Below are 24,695 nucleotides of genomic sequence, written 5' to 3'. Positions count from 1 at the left end.
GTAATGCTTACAGCAGAGGGGAAGAACATCTTACAGCTAGACTGAATCTTGCCCACAAGAATCAAAAATAAGTAAGAAGCATTTGAGCAAGCAGCCTGGCAGTTTTGAGCTAAGTCCTGATGAGTACTGGGACCTAGCTACCTCCATCCCTGGCAGAAATGGACACACAACTGAAAAATAAAGACTTTAATGTAAAGACTTTTTGGAAAAAACAGTGAAAGAGGGTGGGGGACTTAGAGAGATGGAAGAGGCTGAGCTGCATTCCACTACGGCAGGTTTTCCTTTGGGGACCAGGTTCTGCTTACACTGCGGTGAGAAGTACTACTTGGTCAGAAGCCCACACAGATGTCTCACAGCAGTGAGAGCAGAGATCAGTCTTTGTACAGAGGACAGAAGTGACTTGGCACACAGCAAGTCAATGAGTAACTGGTTTAACGCCCCGCTTGATACTTATGCCCCACCAGGTAACAGGAGCCATGGCATAAATTCCAGCCCTTGTCCCTAGGACACCTCCACAAGCGTTCATCAGTTCTCGTGTGCAGAGCTCTGCAGAGCCGCTTGGTACAAGAGGAAGATGGGTTACCCACACAGACAGTGAAACAGGACACAGCAGAATGGCAGCAACGAGTATTATTCCAGTGGGATCTGGGGCACAGCGTAAGCCCAGCTAGGAGAGAGGAATCTGGCCACATAGAGGCATCCTCTGTGTTACTGGGGGGGCTGCTGGTTCAGGTCCTGGTCTCCAGGCTGGTTTTCCAGACGATCCTCAGGGAGGGGGTTATAGTTGGGATCCTCTTCGGGTGTGTCAAATACCATCTTCCTGGCAAGGGACATGCCCATCCCACCAAGCAGGCAGGTTAGGAAAGGGAGCTGAGGACAAACAGAACCCCCAGCCCCCCAAGGAACATCCCAGCCCCCACACAGCCTGGCTGCACCCAGCAGCCCCTGGCCTGCTGCACAAGCACCAGCTTCTCAGCAAAACATGCAACAGCAACGGTACCTCAACCTCAAGGACAGCTGTGATACCTAGCATGCAGGGGAACATGTTCTGCTTTCTTAAACCACAGGAGTGCTTTAGAAACTTTAGAAAAAAATAAAGCAGAACTGCCTGCGTCCAGCATTTCCACAAGCAGTAAGAAGGCTCCAGTTCAGCTAGCAACACTTCCAGTACCAGCAGCTGCTTTATGTGCCCTGTGTACACACGTGTAGCATGCAGAGTGCCAGGGCTTGCTGCAGCAAAGGCATACGCTGTTGAGCTGGACTGCTACTGGCATGCATTTGGGTCCTATGGCTTAGCACAAGGCAGCAGCAGGAAGAGTAACAGCCAAAACAAGGTTATTCCACAATGCAACAAACAAGTTTGCTATTGAAGCAATGCAGCAAACCCAAGAAAACAAAACAAAGGACAGCTTTACTTACAGAAAGCTGGGAGTTAAAAGCAACTTCTTTCCTCCAGGCTGGTTGGGGAAGACATCTTCCAAGAAGTAATAGATGTGACCCACTGCAATCCCTGGGGAGAGATGCGGAGAGATGCCACCCAGGTTAGGCCCAGCCACACCTCCCTGCCCTGTGGAACTGGAGCTGCTGGGAGCCTACATGAGACAGAGCTCCAGGAACCCCTCGGCTGGGTACCCACGCCCCAGCTCCCTCCAGACCCACCTGCGCTGCAGCACCAGCAGCCTGGCTGTTTGCTGTGATGGTGCTTTACATGGGTGCAGAGGCAGGTGGGGCAGAACCAGACAGCCCCAGAGTTGGGCTGAGCTCCCCGCACCCAGCTTCCGTCCTGGGTAGGACACAACAAGACGCAGGTCACAGAGCTCAGCCAGCTCACTTGAAAAAGCCCACATCTCAAATAAGATGAAACCAAGAGCAGAACTGGCAGCACTGTGGAGTGCCCTCATCCCCAGCTCCCACCCGCTCTGACTTACCCAGCAAGTCAATGATGATGGAATTGCCCAGGAGCAGAGAGAAGCCCATCAGGACCCAGGGCAAGAAGGGGGCCTGGAAGTTAAGGAGCCCGAAGAAGTTCATGCGAATATAGGGGTTCCTGCGACTCCACACGTACACCAGCATGATGGTGAAAGCCTGACCCAGGAAAAACAGGCTGGCAAAGAGACCAAATAGCTAGGAACTACCGAGTCAAGGAAAAACCTACCCTCCAGGCGCAGGATGCACGTGACTAGGAAAGCCACAGCTAAGCCAGCAAGTCAGTGTGCAGGACATTGCCCAAACCTTTCCTGGGCTGGCTGAGATGTACCAATCCCCCCCTCACACCCCACTTCCCTCCCTGCACCCCAGAACAAGACACTCAGCAGTGGCATGTCCACATTGCTCACTCCTTAAGCTGCTTACTAGGGCCATCGGAGGCCAGGGAGCTCAGTGACTCTACAAAGTGACCATACAAAGTGACCACCATGAGCGGCCTTCAGGGACAGGCCTTCACTCTGTTACAGCACCTGTGAGCTGGCTCTGAATACAAGCCACAAGTGGGTGGGATCCCATCCAGCACCACCCTTCTGTGGAAGAATTTTAGGAGAAATGGCTCTTGCCATTCACAGCCCTCTTATCCTGGACACAAGGTGGTAATCAGAGCCAGAAAATCCCCATTGTAGTTGGGCTCCAAATCCAGCTAAGGCCAAGCACATGGCTGCTGCAGGCAGCTGGACACTGAGCAGGCAACAGCCAAGGATGGCCAGCAGCACTGAGAGCTCACACAGCTCCACACAGAGCTCTGGAGGGAGAGCAGGACTTCAAGACATCTGCGTAAGACAGCAGCAAGACATTCAGAAGAGGTTGTATGCTTGGGAGGGAGATATTTTCCTCTATCCAGACTATTTTGTCTTACAACAGGGACATGTGATGGCCTCTCCAGCCAGCGACAGGTTGCCAGGACAGACGGCTGGGCTTATGATGATCAGCATGCTGAAGGCAGATGGCACATGAGCACCCTGCTCTCTACACTTGCAGCTCCACGTTCTCCATTGCAGCTATGGTTCAGTTTTCTACACCCACCTCATGCCCATCATAGCATATAACACTATTCACAGTGCCTCAGAAGAGCCCAAAGGGCCTCAGCCAACTCAAAAGGATACTGTCATAAGAAACCCTCCGAAGAGGAACATGAAGACAAAGTCAGCTGTCCTTCCACGGAAGGAGCCTTCTTCTAGCATACGGCAGTACCTGTACCTGAGGGCAGGAGAGAAGGGAGGGGTTGCAGTATAGGAAATTAACAGCTGGCCACCCCGTGTCCCCAGCACGACTTAGGGAATCAGCCAGCTGCAAGCTCTCGTCACAGGAAGCCACCAGCCAGCTGTCCGAGCCCCGGAGCACAACACAGCAAACTCCACCTCGCGCTGCTGACCGCAGGGGAAGAAAACAGCAGCTGCCGTGCTGCTGCCAGCCTGCTGCAGCTGGCCAGGGTTCAGCCCCAGGACTGGGTGCTGCTCCCCAGCACGAGCTGCAGCCACCCACTGGCTTCTTCTGCCTTCTGGCTGGGGTGGCTGCAGGCACGCCCATGGCAGCCTGGGGAATGGCTTCAGCTCAGACCCAGGGGGCTGAGGGAAGTCCCCATCCCCAGCAGGCTGCCGAGCCAGATCAGCCCGGAGAGGAAGAGGGTGGGGGGATTACACCTAGGCCAGGAGAGCAGGGAGCTTCACTGCGACCAAAGGATACAGAAATATCATGTTGAAAAAGAAACTGAATCCCAGGGGCCCGAAAAAGAGGAAGTTGGTGACCAGCCTCCAGACCTGGAACAGAAGAGAGAGGGGGAGGAGGAGGAGGGGTCCAGGCCGGGGGGGGGCTGTGCGGGCCCGGCAGCCGGCACCCAGCCCCATGGGCACCCCCGGGGCCTCCCCGCAGCCTCCGAGGCAGAGGCCGAGCGGGGCAGGGAGGCCGCGAGGCACCCCCCCCCCCCCGGAGCCCCCCAAGGGCCTCACCTGGAGCTTCCTGAAGATGAGGTCGGGGTTGAAGTACAGCTGGAAGGGGGTGAGGAGCTCCAGCTGCTGCGGGGACACGGACACACACGGACACGGACACAGACGGAGTTGGCACCGCCGCCCCGGGCCGCCGCCGCCCCCACCACCCCCCGCCCGCCCCCTTCCCCCTCACCACGGCGGCGGTGGTGAGCACGCAGGCCGTGGTGTAGGCCCTGGTCACGGCCGGCACCCCCAGGTACTCCTGCGCCAACCCCGCGTAGGCCATGGCCGCACGGCCCGCACCCGGCCCCGCCGCGGGGCCTTTAACGCCCCCCCCTCCCCTCCCGTCACCGTGCGCACGCCCCCGCCTCGGCCAATCGCGGCGCGGCAGGAGGAGCGGGAAGGCCAATGGGAGGGCGCCTCGTGCCGGCTGGGTCCGCTGGAGAGGGGATGGGGTGGGAGGGGAGCGGGAGGCTGGAGGAGGGAGGGGCTGGGGGATCACGTGCGGCCGAGGGGGCGGCCAATCAGCGGGGGGACGGGGGGCGTGGCGGGGGCGTGGCGGGGGCGTGGCGGGGGCGTGGCGGGGGCGTGGCGGGGGCGTGGCGGGGGCGTGGCGGGGGCGTGGCCTCAGAGCGCGCGCTGCACGTGGTGGCGCGCCTGGCGCCGCCGGGGACCGGGGGGAAGCGGGCCGGGCCGGGCCGGGCCGGGCCGGGCAGCGCAGCGCAGGGTGCCTGCAAGAAGCCGCCAGCACGGTGTCAGCAGGGGAGGGAGCCCTCGTGTTTGCCACCACCTCCCCCTGACCGCTGCTCGGTGAACAAAACCCAGCAGGACGGTGGTACCACGAGGTTAAAGCAGCGCAGAGTCACAGGGTCATCACGGCTGGCAAAGCCCCCCAAGCTCACCTGGTCCCACCACCCCCTACCACCGCTGTCACCGCTGACCCGCGTCCCCCAGCACCACGTCCAGCCTCCCCCTGAACGCCCCCAGGGATGGTGATGCCACCACCTCCCCGGGCAGCCCGTCCCAACGCCTGGCTGCTCTTTACACTGGGGAGGAGGAGCAGAGGAGCCAGGTGGCACACGAGGCAGGGGCGGGTCGCTGAGCACCCCGGTGCTGCGGTGCCCAGAAGGGCGCTGCAGGTCCGAGCTGCGCTGGGGGTGCTGGGAACGGAGCCCAGGGGGAGCGTGGGCTTGAACTGCAGCCGGGGGGATGCGCTGGGCTGTGCTGGTACAGCCTTTTGGTGGGAGCTCCAGCAGGTGAGAAGGGCCAAGCTTATGGGGAAGGAGAGCTGCTGATCAGGGCCAGGAGCTCTCAAAGCGCTGCCTGGATTCGTGTGGCTATTTCAGCCCACATGTCCCACGGCCGCAGCTTTGCGCCCTGGTGGTGCACAGCCCCAGCAGATGGGGCAACTGCAACCGAGTGCAAGAACAGAGAGCGAACAAATGGATGATGAATGAAATGAATGAACAAGGATCTGCTCCTCTGGATAGGGGATTAGAGATTTCCTATCTGCTCTCACTGCAAGCAGGCAGGGGGACAGGCAGAAGCAGAGTCCAAGCCCTGTGATTCCTGCCCCTACCTTGCTTGAGCCAAGGCTGGAGACAAACATTTGGAGCCTCAGCTGGAAGGTCGGCATCCTGGAGCTCAGCCTCACTGGCTCCACGGAGATGAGAACCCAAATGACCGACCCCACTTACTCCACGTGGAGGACTGTGTGCAAATCAGACATTACGTGAAATGTAAAAGAAATGTCATCAGTTTATCATTTTCCTTCTTTTCCTTTGTTTAACAGCCAGAACTAGAGAGCTCTACTCCAGGGTTTTGCTTAAGGCCTTCTTTTCTATGAGCCAAGAGGGGAGAGTGGGAAGGTGATGAAACGCATCAGGAAGCTCCCATCCCGCACAGGAGGAGGCCAAACAACCCCGTGACACCTCCGGTTCCCAGGCTGCTTTCTGCCCGTGATCTCACTCCCTTCGGAGCCCAGCCAAGCTGACTTCATGCATTACGGCACCCGGGGCAGCTTCAGTCTTTATTACAATCCTTGTCACATTTTATGGTCCTCCCGCCACCTCGCATCAGCCCAGCCGCATGGCTGGGCTCTCATTATGCCCCTCTCTAGTGATGCTGACATGGTTCCTTCTGTAAAACCCCGGAATCCAATTAAACCCCCCCAAAAGCCAAACCAATCTCTTTGTCTCAGCTGCAAGGCAGTACAAGGGACTGCCAGAACAGAAATGCTGCCCAGGAGCTGCTTTGCCGCCCTGTCTCCTGTCATCCTTTCCCTGGCCTGGGCCCCAAAGCTGATGCGAACACAGCACTGGCAGCAGGGACCTGCCTGGGGAGCTGATCGCCACAACCCCACAGTCTGTGTTCAAGTCAGGCATGGGAAGAACTGAAACGCAACGGCACCAGAGGCAACTCCTCCATGCAGTGTTTACCAGCTGTGCATGTGCGGGTTTAGTGACAGTAACCCGTTGCACTGTGAGCTTTTGCAGTCTACAGACCAGCTCACAAGACAATGTTCCTGGGCAGGAAGAGCTGGTGTGTGCTGCACACTCATCGCCGGGCATTCAGGAGGAGAGAGTGGGTCTTGTGCACTGTTTGCTGTGGATTCATTTGGCCTTTGATTAAAACATATGTTTATATTTCCTGAGGGGAATGGTTTTGTGAATACATAGTGACAGGCCACTACTGTTACCTCTCATTTTGTTTTCTCCAGTTCTGGGGTGATTTTAAGGAATCACAGACTCACAGAATGGTTTGGGATGGATGGGACCTTAGAGGTCATCTGCTCCAAGCCCCCTGCCCTGGGCAGGGACACCTCCCACCGCACCAGGTTGCTCAAAGCTCCATCCAGCCTGGCCATGGGCACTGCCAGGGATGGGGCAGAAGCATTCGAACACGCAAGCATTTGCCTGGGGTGGCAGGTGAGCTTCGTCCCACGACAGAAACTCAACAGCTTCCCGTCTCAATTTCTGCAAACCAAACCAGCAAAGAGTTAGCAAACAAAGAAGAAAGCTCAAACTCTCCCCATGAGTTAAGCAGCTCACAAACCTCAAGGAGGCACATGAGCAAAGATAAATGGGCTGTCGCACAGTTCATCTCCTTTGTTTGTAGTAAATTATTGTGTGTAATTCATGTTTCCTGTCCATAAATGCCAGAGGAACTTGAAGACATGGAATCCTTTCTAATTTAGTAAAGACAAAAACAATTCCTCTAAAGCCCATCTGGAACTTGTTTTTATCATAATTGTTTTGGGCTCAGTAACGAGTTCAAGATCTAACTGCCCTCACTAATTGTTTCAAGAATAAACAGATGCTCTGTTTAAAGGCAGCAGCTCCCCTTTCGCCCAGGCAGCAGTCTGTGGGGTCGTGGATGAGAGGAGCCGTGCGCCGTGTCAGCACAGCCCTAACGAGCACTCGGCGCCCTCCAGCAGGAGCCTCAGGTCCGTCAGAGGCTGGTGGGGCCCGAAACCAGCCCCCAGCCACAATCTCAATGAGTGTCCATCTGGTGACATGTGCCCTCTGCTCTTTCATGCCATCAGCTCATCCCCAGGCCACCCAGCACTGAGTCCCTTGGCCTCACTAAGGCTCCATCCCCAGCAGTAGAGCCCCAGTTCTTCGCTTCCCCTGAACACCACAACAAGCCCCCTGCCTGTTTGAGGGGCAGGGTGTGAGGCCGTGCACAAGGTCCCCAGGAGCTGCCGTGCCTCAGGTCACTGCCAGCCCGTGTGTAGGAGCGGTCACCACATCAGTGGAGCTGCCTTGCATGAGGAGCACACTCGGAAAGGCACAACGGCCAGAGGAATCCTCCTGGGGGGCTTGTTTCTGCTCTCAGACTGTCCTTGGCAGCATGGCTGACAAGTGCCAAGAGCCCCAGATCCACCACAAAGCAGTCACGAAGTGTCTCTCCTCCAGTTTTGGAAACTCAGCTCCATGAACCCGCGGTGCATAGATAAGCCGTGTAATCATAACCGCCCGAGGCACTTGGAGTATTTACTTTTCCGTGTTTAATGGCCATATATAAATTCCTTCACTGGAGGATTTCCTATCACACATCAGCTAACTCTCTAGTTTGATGGCTGAAGTCAGGGGAAGATGAATCATACAGAACTGGATGTTGTTTTTTTATTATTTGCTTGTTTATTAGAAAGAAACTAAAAATAGCATTTATTGCTCAGTCCTCCAAGGACATGTGGGTTGCACAGGGTTTGTGGTAAATCAAAGTTTGTGTTGTTTTTATTTCTTATGGCTTTTTAGTTCAAAAATACAGCTTTGCTTCTGGCATATCACGAGAAAGAAGATGTAGCCTCAATCTCCTTGAGCAGAGCCTGGTCACACATCCAAATACAGCACCTCTTCCAAACAGCTTCTGATCACGAACATCAAAAAAGAAAAGCTCTGTCTTTTAGCATAGTTGTTGGTTCTTTGTTTTGTTTTGTTTTGTTTTGTTTTCCCCAGTGCTTAATCTCTTGTTACATTCTTCTGCCTTGTGATCTGCTCTCTGCACCCCAGGTCACCTCCCACAGCTGTCAGTGGGGAATATCATTCAAGGGCATTCATTTTGTAACGCTCATTTCATAACCACTGTGGCCAGATCACCACGAGAACGACAAACAATGCTCGTTTCCTACAAAAGAAGGTCTGTGCTCAGCTGCACAACAGCAGCACGTACAAGCGAGCACGCTGTCAGCTGGTGAAGAGGTATCAGAAGGATATCAAGGCATCAGAAGCAGCGTTGGCACTTTGGTTCTCAGGGAGGCAGGACGATGTATGTGTCCCAGCCCAGGTGTCTCTCAATAAGCTGGGAACAGCTCTAAGAAAAGGTTCTGTCTGAGGAGGGTGTTAAATAAGATGTCAGGATGAGTCTGACGCTGTGACACGCCTGCACACATTTCCCTCTCCTCTGACAGGCACATCCAGCACCACTTACTGCCATGTGGCAGAGGTAAGCACTCGTCCCTTGCACACAGAGGTTTTGTTCAGCCGGTTTGCTCTCCCCAGCCTTCAGGTCACCCAGTTTCAACCAGGCCCCTGTATCAGAGTATGGTACAAAGGATGAAGGAAAGGGAATAGTTCAGCTACAGCTTGACCTACAGCTCAAAATGGACCGAGAAAAGGGTTCTTCAATTATTAGTAGTCTTTTGGGCTTTCTTGGTTTACCCAGAGAACCTCCATTGCTTATCAGGAGGATGAAAATGTCAACTGCACAGGAGACCGAGCCATTCTTCTGACATCCCAAATCCTAGCTGGCAAGTGAAAGCAGCTAGCTACCTTGGCCGCATCAGCCCTCATGTCCTCACAGGACTCAGCTCCCATGCGTCTCCTCGGGGCTGGAGAGCATCCCAGTGGCTGTGTGGTAGCAGAGGCTCTGTCAGCATTGGGTCCCTGCCCTGAGAAGCCTCGGCAATGCAGCCCATTTCCTGAAGTTGTCACACAGTGTCTTGACCTTACACAGATTGCAGTTTTTTTTCTAAGGAACATTACGGAACTGCTGGAAATGGAATAATGGTGTCACAGCGGGGCATTTGCTTCCTACGCAGAAAATCCCTTTTAACAGCTAAGTTTTATAAGCATTGCTTTCACCATAAACCAGCAGAGCTGCTGGCTGTTGCCCCGAGAAAACAGCTTGTTTGTGGATGATGTTACCTGTCTGCTCCTGCGTTCTGAGTGACACCTGCAAGAGTCAGGACAAGCAGACGGAGGTATTTTGTATTTCACTGTGACAGCCCTTACAGGAAAGAGAGAATGCCTTGCAGAAACAGCCCGGCTACAGCCTGGGAGACGGCCAACACCCAGCCAGGGAACAGCTCCGACTGTCCTGTGAGTGCAGTGTTTGTAGGGTGAATTCATCCCATGGAGCCAAGCCCCGCAGATGGAAACGGGGCCCCTTTCTTCCTCTTGCGGTTGGTCCAGAGGATCCTGGGTGAAACCAGTGAAGTCCAGGAGCCTTTCCACACACGGCAGATCAAAGAGTACATGTTGATAGGCTTTCCTATTGGCAGGGTTACTACTTACTGCTGCAGCCAGGTAATTACAGGCACAGAGACTGCCGTCACATTCTCCAAATAGCTGATCTCCCGTGCTCATGGCATCAGATTTCCCCTAATTATGACAGGTTTGAGTTCAGTGAGAACGTATTTGAGGGAAGAGGGTGGTAGGTCCCTGCGGTAGTGCTGGAGACCTGCTGGCCCCCTGCGAAGTCAGGAGTTTGAGTGACTGCAGGAGGTGCCTCCACCAGCATCTGGAGAGGAATCTGTTTTGGAGAGAGTGGCTCTGCACAGCTCAGGTGCAGAGGTGAAATAAGCAGGGGTTTGAAGAAAGCCCTTTGGGATGCCCAGCAGAAGCTGCAAACATACCTCTAGGATTTCCTTTGGACTGTGACCAATACGGCCTTTATCTTCTGTTAAATAGAAGAATGTGCACGTATCTGCCTTGGAAAAACAAGACAAAGCGCTGTTCTAAACAGGCAGCCCTTGACCAGGCCATTGCAGAAAGACGTATTTTTATTTGAATGCAGCAGGAATGAGAAGGATGTATCAGCTTCATGGTGTAAGGGCCCAAGGGTATGGATGGAGACCACACTGCCTGGGTGAGCTGCATTCCTTTGCCTCCTATCCAACTAGAGACATGCTTTGACGTGTTGGCTTCCATCTAGGGAGCTAGAAATGGAGCGATCCCCACCTGCCTCAAAGGCTCCCAGGACACCTCTCAGTGTCCACAACAACCAGGGATGTGCCACCTGCAAGCCACAGGCTGGAACTCCTGTATGCCATCACCCGAGGGGACAAAGACACACACAAGGTGATTGCTGCTTATAAGATGCTAGGAAAAAGGAGGAAGCTCATGGCTAATACAGACTATGTGTTTTTCTTCCTGGAAAAGATGTACCCAAACCTGGTCTTATTCTGAATGGACAGCAGAAAGAAACGAGCTCCTTCCTTTATGAATGAACGCGTTACCGTTATCGACACGTGCTGCCTTTACCACGGGGCAGTGGCTGCTGACTTTTACAGTTACATATCCTGTTTCCTCAGTGAACAAGTTATCATTTGGGAACCTGTCAGTTGCTCTGTCACCTCTGACACAAACCACAAACCTGTGTAAGTTGCTGTGTCACCTCTGACACAAACCACAGGCGGCCAGCTGCTGGCACTTGGATTCAGAGCCTGAAGTAGAAAACCTTGTGCTTCTCCTGCCGCTTAGTGGCTGAAGCTGATGCAGCACCCAGTGCTAACATCTCCCTGGAGGGAACCAGCCCTGCTGTGGAACAGGTTTGTGCTTCTGCTCAGTGTAGTAAAACCTGGCTAGGGACAAAGAAGTGCTTAAAATAAGTTATACTTATTCTGCATACTTTGAAATCTGTCAGGCCCCACATGAATTGCACTCTGCACGATGAAAGGATGTTAAAACACATGATTACACCTAACATACAGATATAGAAATTATGATATATAGATATAGATATAGATGTAACATATAGATATAGATATTATGTGAAGCAGCCCTTCTGCTATTAGTGCTGGCAACGCAGTATGCCTCTGCCTCCACTGGGCCCTGTCTGTGGCACTGATCAGGATACACCATTTCTCACTGCCTGGGAGGTGTCTTACAGGAAGAAGCAAGCATTGCTGTTACTGTGGCCCTCACACGGCACAGGGAGCCATTTCTGGAGCAATAACCAGCACCACATCTGCCAGAGCCATTACTGGGGCCTATCAGCTACCCCGGCCTGCTGAAATGATGGGTAGTTAACAAGGGAAGAGTGTAAAACTCTCACCCTAGTGAAAGATAAGCCAATAGACAAAGATGAAAGGTCACAGAAAACGCCACAATAGCCATGCAATGAAGCCTTTTCTACTCATTAGAATTTAGCTGGAGCCTCTCAGAGGTGAAAGGAGTGCCTCCACTGCATACAGCTCTTTAATTTTTAACCAAGGTTTTCAAACAGAGCTGAGTTTCAATTCTGTACTCCCGAGGTGTGACATAAATCCACTGTACGAAGACTCCTCCACCATGCCTCCATGAACAGCTCTGTTCATGTAAAGCATGTTATATGTTATATGTGAAGCATGTTACATGGCCATACTCACGTAAAACTCTGTTGATTCCATGATTGATATCTCCCAAAGCACAGAAACACCCATACTCTGTGGTACAAGCAGCCCCAGTTGCCCTCACAAGTGGCAGAGAGATGCTTAAAGAATGGCAGAACAGCACGATGTGAGAGGCTGTGACAGCTCAAAAGGAACTGAGAACATTTTGATCCGATACTCAGGAGTCATTCGTCCCCCAGCAGCCTCCTCTCCCATACGCACCTCACCCCTGCATTACAGGACGCAGGCAGGAACACAGCGAAGGGCCTAACAGGGCCTAACAGGGGATTTCAAAGGCCTGGGGCTGGTTCCTGCCACTGTCAGGACCAAGGGAAATGATCTAGTTTGTCCTGCAGATGCTAGATTGAGTTCTGGGACAACTGTGGTCATAAAAATAGCTCAGGCTTACTTCTTCGATCACATATAATTAGACAAACATTACTGGGCAGCCATGTCAGACGCTTTGAGAGGGAATTCATGCTGTAAACCATACTGGCCTTCAACAGGAATTTAGGCAGCTCTGGATCTTGCAGAAACATTTCCCCGAACTACCCTGTATTTTCAACAAAATTAATTGAGCTGTCTTGCTAATGAACATGCAGCCCCGTTTAGAGAATGTAAATCAGCTGGCAAGACACCTGCCAAGTCAAGTGTGTTATCCTAATGTAATGGGTGACTCAATACACATTCCTATGCTGGAGATTTAAATAATCCCTTAGAGCGCTGCTGAGAGCACCAGAGGCTTTGGCAGACAGACGAAAACCTACCAAAGAGGATGAACAAGCTGCAGAGACTGGTAAAAACCATCTATTTTACTATTATTGTTGACAGATTTTTCTTTTTTCCCCAGTTTTTATATGGCTGTGCAAGTACTAACAGGTTACTGTAGAATTATTTGTCCAGCTCATCACAGTCCTTGGGATAAAGCTGACAGACTCATGGCTCTCCTGGCAGCTGCATGCCAGGACAATAGTGCAGAAGGCAGGTTTTAAGGAAGGTTTGGGAAGGTAAACCTGTAATACAGCTCAGCTCTGAGCTCAGAAGTGTTTGGTGGCTCCTCAAGGAGCAGCAAACCATCTTCCCTTAGCTGATAGCTGTGAAAGAAGGCTGTGATATGGGACCTCATAGGTGATTTACTCTACAACAAAAACAGGGAAATTAGCAGGAGCATTTTATCCTTAAATACTGCGATTAAAAAAGAAGAAATGTGCTGTTGGGGGGAGAGGAAATCTCTCTTACTTGGAGAACTGGAATAACTGGGAAAAGCAGAAGCAGAATCAGGTGCACAATTCTTAGCTCTAGTTTCAGTAATGAGACAGGGAAGTGGCGTGGCTAAGGGAAGTGCGAGCAAGTGAAACGTACCCACTTCTAACTGGGACAAGAGAGAGCTCAGCCTCTTCTTGCTGCAGGGCTGGAACAGTCTGGCTTCTCCTCTGTCAGGGAGAACATTCTGTCTCAGGCTGCTATGGAAGTTATTTACATGCAAAGGCTTTGAGGAAAGGAAAAATCTACGATTATTTGAATTTGCATTTTAAAAAAACTATTGGGACACTAGGCAAAATCCTCTCTTTGGTAGATGGCTCTCTGAAAGGAAAACGAGCAGGCAGAGCAGAGAGGGCTTCCCTGAACTGGCTTATCTAAGTTCTTCCCAGGGCCAGTGGAGTCATATTCACGTAGCAAAACAAAATCTAGCCTGAGGTGACCCGCACTGGTAGCAAACAGCCAAGCCTGAGCATGGGCTCCTCATGTCACCCTGCAGAGCTGTCCCACTGGGAGGGGTTTGCAAGCAGGGGGCTGGCAGAGGCCCTCCTGGCAGGAGGTGCGTGGCTAAGGGCCAGGTGTCCCCAGCAGGCTCAGAGTGGTCTTGAGACATGGGACATCTCATATACAGGTGGGCGCAGGCATGAAATAGGTGTGAACTGACAAGGACTGGTGGTGGGGCAGCAGTAAGGATGGAGGTGTTTAGTGTGGAGGCACGATACTGCTGACACTTGGCTGTGCTCCTCTACAGAGGCAGTCGGTCCATCTGGGGGCAGTCAGACACACAGAAGTGTCCAGGCAACGGTGGCAAGAGTGACACGAGACTTACAAATGCAACAGAGGAGGAGAGATCAACAAAAATGTTTAGAAAGTTTCTATGCAGTGTCCCTGTCACAGTTAGCCCCAGTGTTGTTGTGATGTGGAACACCCAGCTGTGCTATAATTTCGGGGCATCCTGCTACGAGGCGGGGGGGAAATGAAAGTCTTTTGCTCACAAGCCTGCCAGTGAGCTCTCAGTTCCCATGCTGTGCCAGCTGGGACAGCTTGTCTACACCCTGCAAAAGGCAAGAGACTTCCCCAACGCCCTGATCCTGTGATGCTCCATGAAGCAGCTCCATTAAAAGGCAGTATAAGCAATGGGCAACACCAATGGTGACCTCAAGGAGACACAGCACATGACACAGGACCACATCTGCCACATATTTCACCCACATCATAACACTGAAAGTGTAGAAAATATTCTTGCTGAATACTCAACTGTAGCCTGCTAAACACAAAAACCTGTAAGAACAAACTGTGTGATGAGAAATTTTGGCAGAAAGACATTGCCTGCTCTGTACAAAATGTGAAGCAGCATAGAAAAGGCACTCTATTTTAAACTAAAACAAAAGGACAAAGGATGTATAATTGCAACAAAAAGGTACAAGAAATAGCATGCCAATGAACCAGAAGTGCATCGGGTATAAATAGCCATAAGAAAATCTCTTATACTCCAGGGAAGCTCCATCCAGGCTTAGCTAGAAATGATTCAGAAGTAGTTATGCTTTGGCAATGCTTCTTGAATAATTAATCATGTGAGTACAGGTTTTTGTAACAAATTGAATTAACTGAAGGAGTAACACCAGCCTGTACCAGTATTTACTGTTGTTACACTGACCTCTTGTAAGCATATATATTAAATATTATATGAAAGATACTCAGAGATCTTGGCCCCAAAGCAGTCCCAGATTCTTTGGATTATTAATCCAATGGATTATTAATATCACTGCTGTACAGAGAGCCATAGATTTTAAAAATCTATTTTTTTTCTTTCTGTCTTTGGTACCTCCCATTACACAACATCATTTGTAGCCTGCTCTAATCTTCACTACACGCTACTCAAAGCGTGACCGGGCCAAATGTCTGCTGAGCCATTTTGTTCTGTGCAAGAAAGCCATCCGTTTTCTGTCCATCTTCTTCAGCTTCAGAACAGGATCCTGATCCTGACAGTATGTGCTGCTGGGATTGGAGGCACTTTCCAATACGGTTACAACATATCCATTATCAATGCTCCAACTTCAGTAAGTACTGCTAGTCCTGCTGGTCCCTGAGGCTCTTCCTGAGACTTTGCTGTCCTAAGCCACCCTCGTGCAGGATTTAGCGCCAGAAGAATTTATTCAAAAGCCTCATTTCAATTGTTTTAGCAAATCTAATTCTAAAATTTTCCATCCTGCATCCTATGAAATTGAATTTTGCCCTTAAACTCGAAATCAGACCCATTAAAATGTTTTTAAATTACCCAAGACAGCTACACAGAGGTATAAACCAAGTACACCTTTTGAACAGCTACAGTTTTACACCCTCAGCCCGCTGTTAAAAACACATCTAAGAACTGGAGGCCATTTTCAGCCAGAGGTTTAGAGGCACGAGCACAGTATAAGCAGATATATGAATAAGGAAGCCCTTACACCTCCCAGCGTCCTTTCTCTCTGTGTTGTGGTTATGCAGCACTGTCCTTCCCTCGCAGTACATCCAGGTGTTCATGAACAAAACCTGGCAGGAGCGCATGGGAGTTCCCCTAGAGGACAACATGATCCTGCTGCTCTGGTCTCTCACTGTTTCTGCGTACCCTCTGGGGGGACTCGCCGGGGCTGTTGTTGCTGGTCCCATGGCCATCATGTTGGGAAGGTAAGAGGGTGATGGATTTTACCTTATGCTTTGCAACTTCCATTAGTCGAAGAGGAATTACGAGCCCCGTGGCACTTTTTTTTTTTTCCTTTGTGCTTGTGTACCTGAAAAACATTTGCCTCTCCTCTCCTGTCTTTCAAACCCAGCTCTGTCCCCAGTTCTCTAGAGAAAAACACCCTTGGTGTTACCAACGTAAACCAGTAGGAAGTTGGATTTTACCTGCTTTCCTCCTCACCCCAAGAATTTCCCTCTATGTGCTATCCCTTTGTGCTCCTCTTACGTGCTGACGCAGGCACCTCTATGCTTTGGGGTGGGATCAGAGGACTGTCTCCCACAGCTACTTTTTCCATGGTTGTGAAGATCTGGAAAGGACATGGCTTTCTTATCCAATGAAAAGTTTCACCTTGTACTACTTAGCAATAAAATCATTCCATTTGTGAATAAGAGAAAGATTCCTAAGAGTAGGTAGGGCAGCCCGCTGGGACTGGAGAGAATTGCTGGCTGATACAGGTCAAGATAACTTCATTTTTTCCTGTTTTTGGACAGAAATTTCACCTGTGACACTTGAAAATATTCTGACAGAAGTTTCCTAAGAATACTATCACATGAAAAGTGCCTGTTTCAACAAATTGGCTTTTTCAGATGAAAAAATTGAACTATTCTTCCCCATTCAAATGGGGAGTGCAAGAGCAGTGAGCCTGGGTGAGGACCCCAGGGTGCCTTCCATGTGTCTAAAGCCAGCTCTGCAGGGACACCCCATGGTCGTGCTGGTAGTTGGCGATGGCCCTAATTGTGTGAGCCCTGTGGATTTTCTGTTAATGCAGATTCCTGTTTTGCTAACAACACCCCAAAGTGCTGACCTGTGCATGGGCACCCCAGGAGGGCTGCGGGTGAGCAGGATGTGCTGTGGTGGAGCTGAGCACTCCACCGAGCTTGCAGGCAGGGCAGGTTGGATCTGCCACGTGAAAGGTTTGATCCCAGAGCCAAACCTGGCACCCATCTGAGCTCACAACTGTGTCTCTTCTCTCTGAAGGAAGACGTCCCTGCTGGTTAACAACGTCTTTGTGATCACAGCTGCTGTCTTGTCAGGATTCAGCCAAATGGCCAAATCCTTTGAAATGATAATGCTCAGCAGATTCTTTACTGGCGTGAATGCAGGTATGGCAACGTGAGAAACGCAACGGAACAAACATGATAACAGGTATCAATTAGAAATGGAAGATACTCAAATAGGAATGACCCAAGGCATTAAAATAATTCAACTTCTAGTATCTCGTGCAGTCTGCATGCTGGGAGGGAAGCCCTGGCAGAAACTGAGTGAAAATCAGTCCCTATCTGCTTGTAAGAAGGTTATCGGTCATGTACCACGTTACATTTTTTATAGAAGCTCTTCCCAGGGAATAATGATTGATACAAGTGACTTAAAATATGACCTTACCCCCAGAATGGGGGACTAGAGTGGAACATCGTTTATAACCTCAGATTTGGTGCTGAGAAGACCATAGGACTGAGGCCCAGCCACATTTCAGTTTCATCCACTACTACTTATGAGTATGCAAATGTATGTTTAGCAGCTTATGCAATGAGTAAGAGGGAAATTAAAGGTTTGGGTAAATAATAAGCACTGGTAGATCAGTATCACATGGCCTCCAGCAAAAGGGTCCAGCTGGCAACCTGGAGAGGTGGCTGACTGCACTTGTCCTCGTTTCCTCTGTCTCCAAGCTGAGGCCAGCATTTGTCTGCCTTGCCCAGGTGTAAGCATGAACATTCAGCCCATGTATCTGGCGGAAAGTGCCCCAAAGAAGCTCCGAGGAGCTGTGGCCTTGACCTCCGCATCTTTTACAGCCCTGGGGTTGGTGCTGGGGCAGGTTGTTGGACTCAGGTAATGTAGAGCTAGAAGCCCAGTTTATACTTCTTTCTTCTCCTTTTTTTTTTCCCTTTTTGCTTTACTCCCCCTCTCTTTTCTTTCTTTTTCAGTGCCCACACGCCACAGAGGATGCTGGGCTCTTGCCATGTTGTAAAATTTCCTGAGCAATTATGTTTTATTTTATTTTTCTCCAGAGAGCTCCTAGGAGGGGAGGAGAGCTGGCCGTTCCTTTTAGCTAGCAATGCAGTGCCTGCCCTAATCCAGCTCATGGCTCTGCCTTGGTTTCCTGAAAGTCCCAGATACCTCTTGATTGACCGTGGAGATAGAGAATCCTGCATCTCTGGTGAGTTTAGGGTGACTGTCAGCCTCCTGCTGAGCACCCGAGATCTGCTGACTGGGCAGATGCACAGTAAGAAGGCTGGTTGCATACTTGTAACATACTGCCCAGCGGGTTCAGTCCAAGGCAAATTGAAATGTAGGTTTCCTTCCAACACAAACATCCTGTTGGTGACTCTACCAGCCTCCTCAGATGCACATAAAAACTTTAAGCCCAATACCATGGCTATGTCACTAGTCTCACAATACACCTCAATATTTGGATAACAAACCAGAAGACCATATTGGTCTACACAAGATATGTGGTGCTGTCAATGTTTGTGACTGCATTAGCTGCTGCATCCTTAAACACTGCCCAGGTGGTGGTTGGTTATGTATTTGTATGAATATCTAAAGTAATTCTGAACACAGATTAATGTACACTTCTTTGCATTCCGCTTTTGTACACAGACTTAGGCTGCGACCTCTTGAGATTGGTGTCATGACTTTTACACGTGAACAGTATCAAGTTCCTTTTATGAGCACTTCTCCTTCCAAGCTGAAGAACATTCTATAATCTCAAATATGTTTGATCTATTAAGATAATTGAAAGGCATCCTCCTACAAAATATTTTTTTGATACAAAGGTAGGGTTAAAAGGTGGAACTTGAGTTCACAGCGGGGTATATGTTTTGTAACCGTGAAGTGAAATAAATGCTGCCTGGGGAGCTCATGACCAAATCTGCAGCAAATTCATATTAAAGGATTTGCTTAGATTTGTAGCATACAAATCCCCATATACATAGCAGCTGGAATTAGTTTCCAGGAAACATGTACCAAGAAGATCTTAATCGTCTGCATTTCCCAGGGAAGTCACTTGAGATATGAGCCTGAGGCATGGCTACCGAAATGGCACTGTTTGGAAATACTCTCTTGTCAAACAACACGGATTTGCAGTCCCTTTCCCCCAGCCCTTCAAGGGGCTGCATGGCAACTTGCCACATCTGTGAAGGCAGCACCATGATCACAGCTCTGTTCTACAGCTTCCTGCAGCCATGACTTACTGTTCAACCCTTCAGCCTGCAAAGGCAGGTGATCTGAAGGTAAAGTCCAGGGGATGAGACTTGATTCCCTTGTCCTTGCAGCCCTGCAGAAGCTCAGAGGCAACAGCGACCTGGGAGCAGAGCTGGAAGAGATGCTGGCTGAACAGGCCGCCGCTAAAGGTCAGAGGGCGAAGAAGCCTTGGGAGCTGTTCCAAAACCCAGCTGTGAGGTGGCAGCTGATGAGCATCATCGTGCTGAGCAGCGCCATGCAGCTCTGCGGGAATGATTCGGTAAGCAGCCTGGCAGCTGCTGCACTAGCGTGAGCCATGGATATGAGCTGTTGGGTTTAACGTTCCTTCTGCAGGACAAGAAGGAATAGTGCTCTGCTCTGCCTGTGGAGATCTTCCTGCTGAAGAAGCCATGAACAGAGTAGTGAAAAGTTGAATTGGAGTATAAAAAAAGGTGGCATAAAAAGGTAACTGGGTACAGATGCTAGGTCTGTGTTACAATGCCCATTCAGTATGCAGGAAAAACCCCTTTGGCATCCAGCCCTGGATGAAATGAGGAAAGTTAAATGAAAAAGCCAATAAACCATGGAAAACAAGATAAAATCTATGTACAACAGCAGCCTTCTGAGAGCTGAGGAAACAGCCTTCCACTGCTGATGAGAGCCTTCTCTTCCTGTAAGTGCTTCCTCTCGCATCTAGTACATGGGCAGTCATGGAGAAGACCTCTTGTTCTAGGGAGCAGTCTGGATTTAGCAGTCTGACTTCCAATTGCTCTGCACTATTAAGGTCATATGGGTGTTCGCTTTTACAGACCACTTGCTTTGAAAGGCTTTCTCATCAACATCAGGGTTCAAATCTCAGATGCTTGATTCCCAAAGTACACCTCTGCACTATGGTGAGCTTCAGAGGGATGCTGTCGAAATAGCCTGTGTGACACAGCACCTTTGTGGTGCTCTGCATGGTCCTTCAGGAAAAAACAATGGGATGCATCTTCAGACACCTTCCCTTACTGCTCTTTCCTCTGTTCTCTTCCCAGATGTATTTTTATGCAGCTTACGTGTTCCAGGAGGCTGGGATTCCTCAGGATAAAATCCCGTATGTTGTCATCGGCACGGGGAGCTGTGAACTGATCACATCCGTTACTTGTGTGAGACTCTTAATGCACCGCTGACATGCAGGCCATGCTGATGGGGAGGAGCCCGTTAATTACAAGCTTCAGATTTACATTGCCTCTCATCCCAGGGAAGCACTTTGCAACACAGCAGTCAGGCAGTTCTCAGCTTTTGTGTCCAGAGGGGTTAATGGGGCAGTGTTTTGTAAGACACTGCATCATCTGAAAAATGTCTGGAAGACTCTAAATGGAAGCTGTGCTTTTGATCTGTGCTCATTGGCATTTTCGTGTATCCTCAGCCTCTGTGGTTGAACATCTATGATTACAACCAGAGCGACTGTTTATCCAGACAACTGCAGATGCAACCTCAGAGGCTGATGAGGAGAACAGCAGCAGAGGAGTCCATAGCAAAGCGCCTCTTCTCTGCCTTCTGGCTGCTCCATTCAGTTTTCTTTCCGGCAGCAGAGGCAAGTGTTCCTGCCACAAGCTGTGGCTAGCAGTCTGTGCCCTGCAATCTGTCCTCAGTTTATCTGAGGGACACTGAAGCCTTCAGACCCTGGCAGTTTGTGATAATAAATTACCACACTGACCCATGCACCTCAACCGTTCCAGGGACATACTGGGCCAGCCATCCTGGATTTTTATCATTCTCTCAAAAATATACATCAAGAACAAGAAGCAAGCTTAACATGATAGAGAAATAAATCTTCTAGCCCCTTAGCTTGCCACTTCTTGGCACCAAATATCCTTAAAGCTTTAGATTAAAAAAATATATATATATATATCTTTTGCTGCATGTCACTACAGATGGTGGCAGGGTTTAGGTGCAGCTGGGACATTCTTGTCTCCCCTGAACGCCCGTCTTGCCTGGCTCCTGCCAGCAGACCCTTTCCTCTGAAAGACCTTTCTCTTTCTGCTGAGAAGTGGACAACATCCTTGAAGCAGCTGTAGAGTGAGACAGGCACAGAGAATTGAAATGGGACAGAAGGGGGCAGGCAGGAATCTGTAAGTAGATGTTAAATATGTTGCTTTATTTCACTGTGTTACGCTGTGCAGAACTTGATTATAGACTATGCTGGTCGGAGGCCACTGCTGCTGGGGGGCTATATCTTCATGGCAGGATGGGCCGTTGTCTTCATGGTCGCCCTAAGCCAGCAGGTGACAAACTTAACTTCCATATTTAAGGGAAATGGAGCTGGGCTGTGCCTTTTATGTGATTGGGGTGTTTAGTGGTGGCAAATAACAGTAAGTGTCCTTACTGGTTTTCCATTGTTCCCTGCGGCTGGAGACTCGGATCAGCTGGATGCCCTATCTCAGCATGGCCTGCATTTTCGCCTACATCCTGAGCTTTGGAATTGGACCAGGTCAGTTCCCTGAGTGTTTGCACTGAAACTTTTGGGTACTGCAGACTTTTAGCGATGTGTGCAAGCAGCAGATGCCTGGAAGCACAATTTCCATGTCTGTTAGCCTAATAACACTTATTTTCTTGGCAGAACTCATTACTTTCTGTGCCTGGGGGCAGGGTACACGGGTTATGTGTGTGTGTTTGCTCAGTATGAGTAGATGTGAGGCTCTGTTTGCTGACATGAATTTGAAGGAAGGGCAGGTAAGAACCAAACTGCCAGTGTCACATACCACGTGGCTTGGAAGTAATTTCTTGTCCCAGTCTCTACAGTGTCATAGGGTTGAATTAATTATAAGCTGTTCTCACAGTCAGATTCTGGTGACAATAATGTGGATTACAAAACCTTTCCCAGCAGTTCATTCTAACATGAGAGTCTGAATAATTAGCCAGCCCTTAATATTTAACCCAAAACTTCCCCGCTGCAGTTTATCTCTATTACCACTTGTTCTGGCACTGTTGACTAGTGAGAATAATTTACTGAATAATAATCTACTACTGTTCTCATAAACTTCATGTTGTTTTTGCTTGCTAGTATGTGTTCTCCTGTTTTTGGTCAACAGTATTACGTACAGTGTTTTTAACTTTCCTGCCATTTCTTTTTCCAGCTGGTGTAACAGGAGTTCTGCCCACCGAGGTTTTTGACCAGATGTCCCGGCCAGCTGCTTACATGATCTGTGGCTCCCTGCTCTGGTTCAACCTCTTTCTGGTCGGAACAGCCTTCCCGTTCATTGTGGTGGGTTCCCACAGCGATGCCATCCCCTGTGGCCCTTTAGTGTTCTGTGCGAGGCAGAGGCTCTCTACTGACCATGAGACAAGGCAGGGCCTGGAACATCACAAGCTGCAGACATGCAGTAAGCCAGCACTGCCATGAAAATTGCCTTTATCAGGAAAGCGATCAGAACTCCTTTAAACTAAACTTCCCATGTGTTCCATAAGGTGATTTGTGATGTGAGGCTGGAAATGCATTAATCTGGGTCACAGATGGTCTATATCCTGCTCTGTCCTCAGCTGGGAATGGCTGGGACTAGAGGCGTGATGTAACTCCCCCTCCAGGCCCTGGCACCATTCCCTAAGGTGGTTCCTGATGCAAAAGGGAGCAGAAATCCTCCATATGCAATCCTGTCTTGTTTCCTACTGTGGGTCCCCATTCTGTACGCTTATGTAGAGACAGAAAGACAGAAAAAGACATTTTGAGATACTCCTTCTGCTGTGTCAAATCTCCCAAACTGTGGTGGGGAGCTCTTGCACCTAGGCAACACAGAAAATGCTCCCTGGCTGAAGTTAGTCCATGTAGGAAAGGACTTTAGTGACCTGTTCACCATCACACAGAGTGTCTCTAACACTGTCTTGTTCTTTTCCTCCTCCTCAGAAAAGTCTAGCACATTTCTGCTACGTCCCGTTCCTTGTGGTCTGCATCTGCACTGCTCTCTACATCAGGCTCTTCCTCCCTGAGACAAAGGGGAAGTCCTTCCTGGAAATCTCGGAGGAGTTCAGGAAACGGAACTTCAAAGCTCAGAGCCACACAGCTTTGTATAAAGGCCCTGAGGAGATCAAATCCACCGTGTTGTAGCAGAGGGAAGGAGAATGGCACCTGGGCAAATTCAGCAGTGGCTATGTTCTCTTGCAGGGACACAGAGAGAGGAGGAGGGTTAGGGATAATATATTACTCTTAGGTTCACCTTGAAAAAATTTTAGGGCGATGCAGAAAATGCAGCCGTTAGGTCCACATTACTTATTTACTTCGTTTGTAAACTCCTCCTAAGCCACCATTTGCTTTCCCTTCCTGCCTGAAACACTAACATGGACTTGTCCTTTGTCAGCCCTGGGGACATTCTCAGTGACTGGTTTCCTGACAAACCATCTGGAAGTTTCTTGTTAAAAATAGGTCATGGGTGACACGATAGTTCCACTTAAATACTTTCAAACAGGTAAATCAGAGAAATGCCTGACAGCAACATAATACAGATAGGCAAGGGATCTGATCATTTCTCTCTAGGTTGTTGGTAGATGCTACAAACTGTAGTGAGCCGCCTCTCCACCTGCTGAATGCTCTAACACTTGATAAACTATTTTCTTGCTACACAGCTTAAAAAATTGTCCTGCTGCTCACTTCCATGAGTTGAAATGCGAAGTATTTGCTTCCAACCAACACTGAGACTCAGGCCACACTGCCAGGTACCTAAATACTGAATGAGGATACTGTGTTTAGGTATTGAAATCTGAAATTTGGCCCCAAAGGCTGAGTTTAAGATTGGTCTTGATTAAAAGAAATAAAAGAAAAAAAAAGAAAAAAAAGGAATGAAAAATAGATTCCCTCCTTTCCCAAGTTCACAGGTGTTCTTGGATAAATGCATACACCAACTGAATGGTCCACAGTTAGCACCCGAAGCATATCAGCCTGCCACACACCACCAGATCTTTGCTTATACAGAACTTTGTGCTTATGGAAATAAGTTATGTTGCTGCTTATGGAAAGCAGATTTATAATGTACATCAACTAATAAATCTCCCCAAATGTTTAAAAATCTGTTCTAGGTTTTTACTAGTAGATAACACATCTATATTTTAGAATTCATATTAAATAGGGACAGACTGCTGCCTTATTCTCTTATCATCAATTACCACCATGCAATGCTTCAGCAAATTTCTTCTAAGTATCTTCTGTATTTCTTCTCCACCCAGACAGTAACTTACACCTCAGAAGCCTTTTTTTGCTTCTAAATCTGGGTTCTCAAACACAAAAATTAATATGATTAAGTTCTGTTTTCAGACACCAGATGAAATCCTCAGTACCTTGCCCAGTGCTCCTGTTGTTTCTGTTATTAAGTGATTTCAAATTGCCCCCTACTTGTTGAGCAATAGTGAGAGTTAATTATTTTCAGCTATAAAAACATGTGACAGGTGCATTAGGAAGAAAGCTTCTAGTACTTGCTAAGTGGCTTATTATACAACTGACTTTTGGGCATTGTTTGCAGACAATTTATTCTGGGCTGGTTTTCTTCATGGCTTG

At 49.5% G+C, this 24,695-nt stretch overlaps 2 protein-coding genes across 6 annotated transcripts; one reads left to right on the top strand and one right to left on the bottom strand.

Moving 5' to 3' along the window:
• Positions 1–171: 171 nt before the first annotated feature.
• LOC121079553 (derlin-2-like) lies at positions 172–4,305 on the bottom strand. 5 transcript variants are annotated; one of them, XM_040576999.1, is made up of 8 exons: positions 4,108–4,305; positions 3,936–4,001; positions 3,673–3,746; positions 3,348–3,356; positions 3,093–3,186; positions 1,929–2,124; positions 1,420–1,510; positions 172–820 (listed from the first exon to the last, which is right to left on the bottom strand). In XM_040576999.1, the coding sequence occupies exons 1-8, from the start codon at positions 4,198–4,200 to the stop codon at positions 709–711; spliced, it is 735 nt and encodes a 244-aa protein (XP_040432933.1). In that variant the 5' UTR covers positions 4,201–4,305; the 3' UTR covers positions 172–708. The 5 variants fall into 5 exon arrangements, with proteins under 5 accessions (XP_040432933.1, XP_040432934.1, XP_040432935.1 ...); XM_040577000.1 differs by having other exon boundaries at positions 3,348–3,353; XM_040577001.1 differs by having other exon boundaries at positions 3,936–3,998; positions 4,108–4,304.
• Positions 4,306–12,591: 8,286 nt separating this feature from the next.
• LOC121079705 (solute carrier family 2, facilitated glucose transporter member 11-like) lies at positions 12,592–23,950 on the top strand. Its single transcript, XM_040577304.1, has 12 exons — positions 12,592–12,805; positions 15,231–15,329; positions 15,776–15,936; positions 16,970–17,094; positions 17,689–17,818; positions 17,998–18,146; positions 19,264–19,451; positions 20,206–20,316; positions 21,337–21,438; positions 21,569–21,644; positions 22,291–22,418; positions 23,055–23,950. Exons 1-12 carry the CDS (start codon positions 12,785–12,787, stop codon positions 23,253–23,255), a joined length of 1,491 nt encoding a protein of 496 aa, XP_040433238.1. The 5' UTR covers positions 12,592–12,784; the 3' UTR covers positions 23,256–23,950.
• Positions 23,951–24,695: the final 745 nt, after the last annotated feature.

Source organism: Cygnus olor, chromosome 17 (assembly GCF_009769625.2).
Source record: "Cygnus olor isolate bCygOlo1 chromosome 17, bCygOlo1.pri.v2, whole genome shotgun sequence".
Classification (NCBI taxonomy): domain Eukaryota; kingdom Metazoa; phylum Chordata; class Aves; order Anseriformes; family Anatidae; genus Cygnus; species Cygnus olor.
This window is presented reverse-complemented; position numbering and strand designations above follow the sequence as displayed.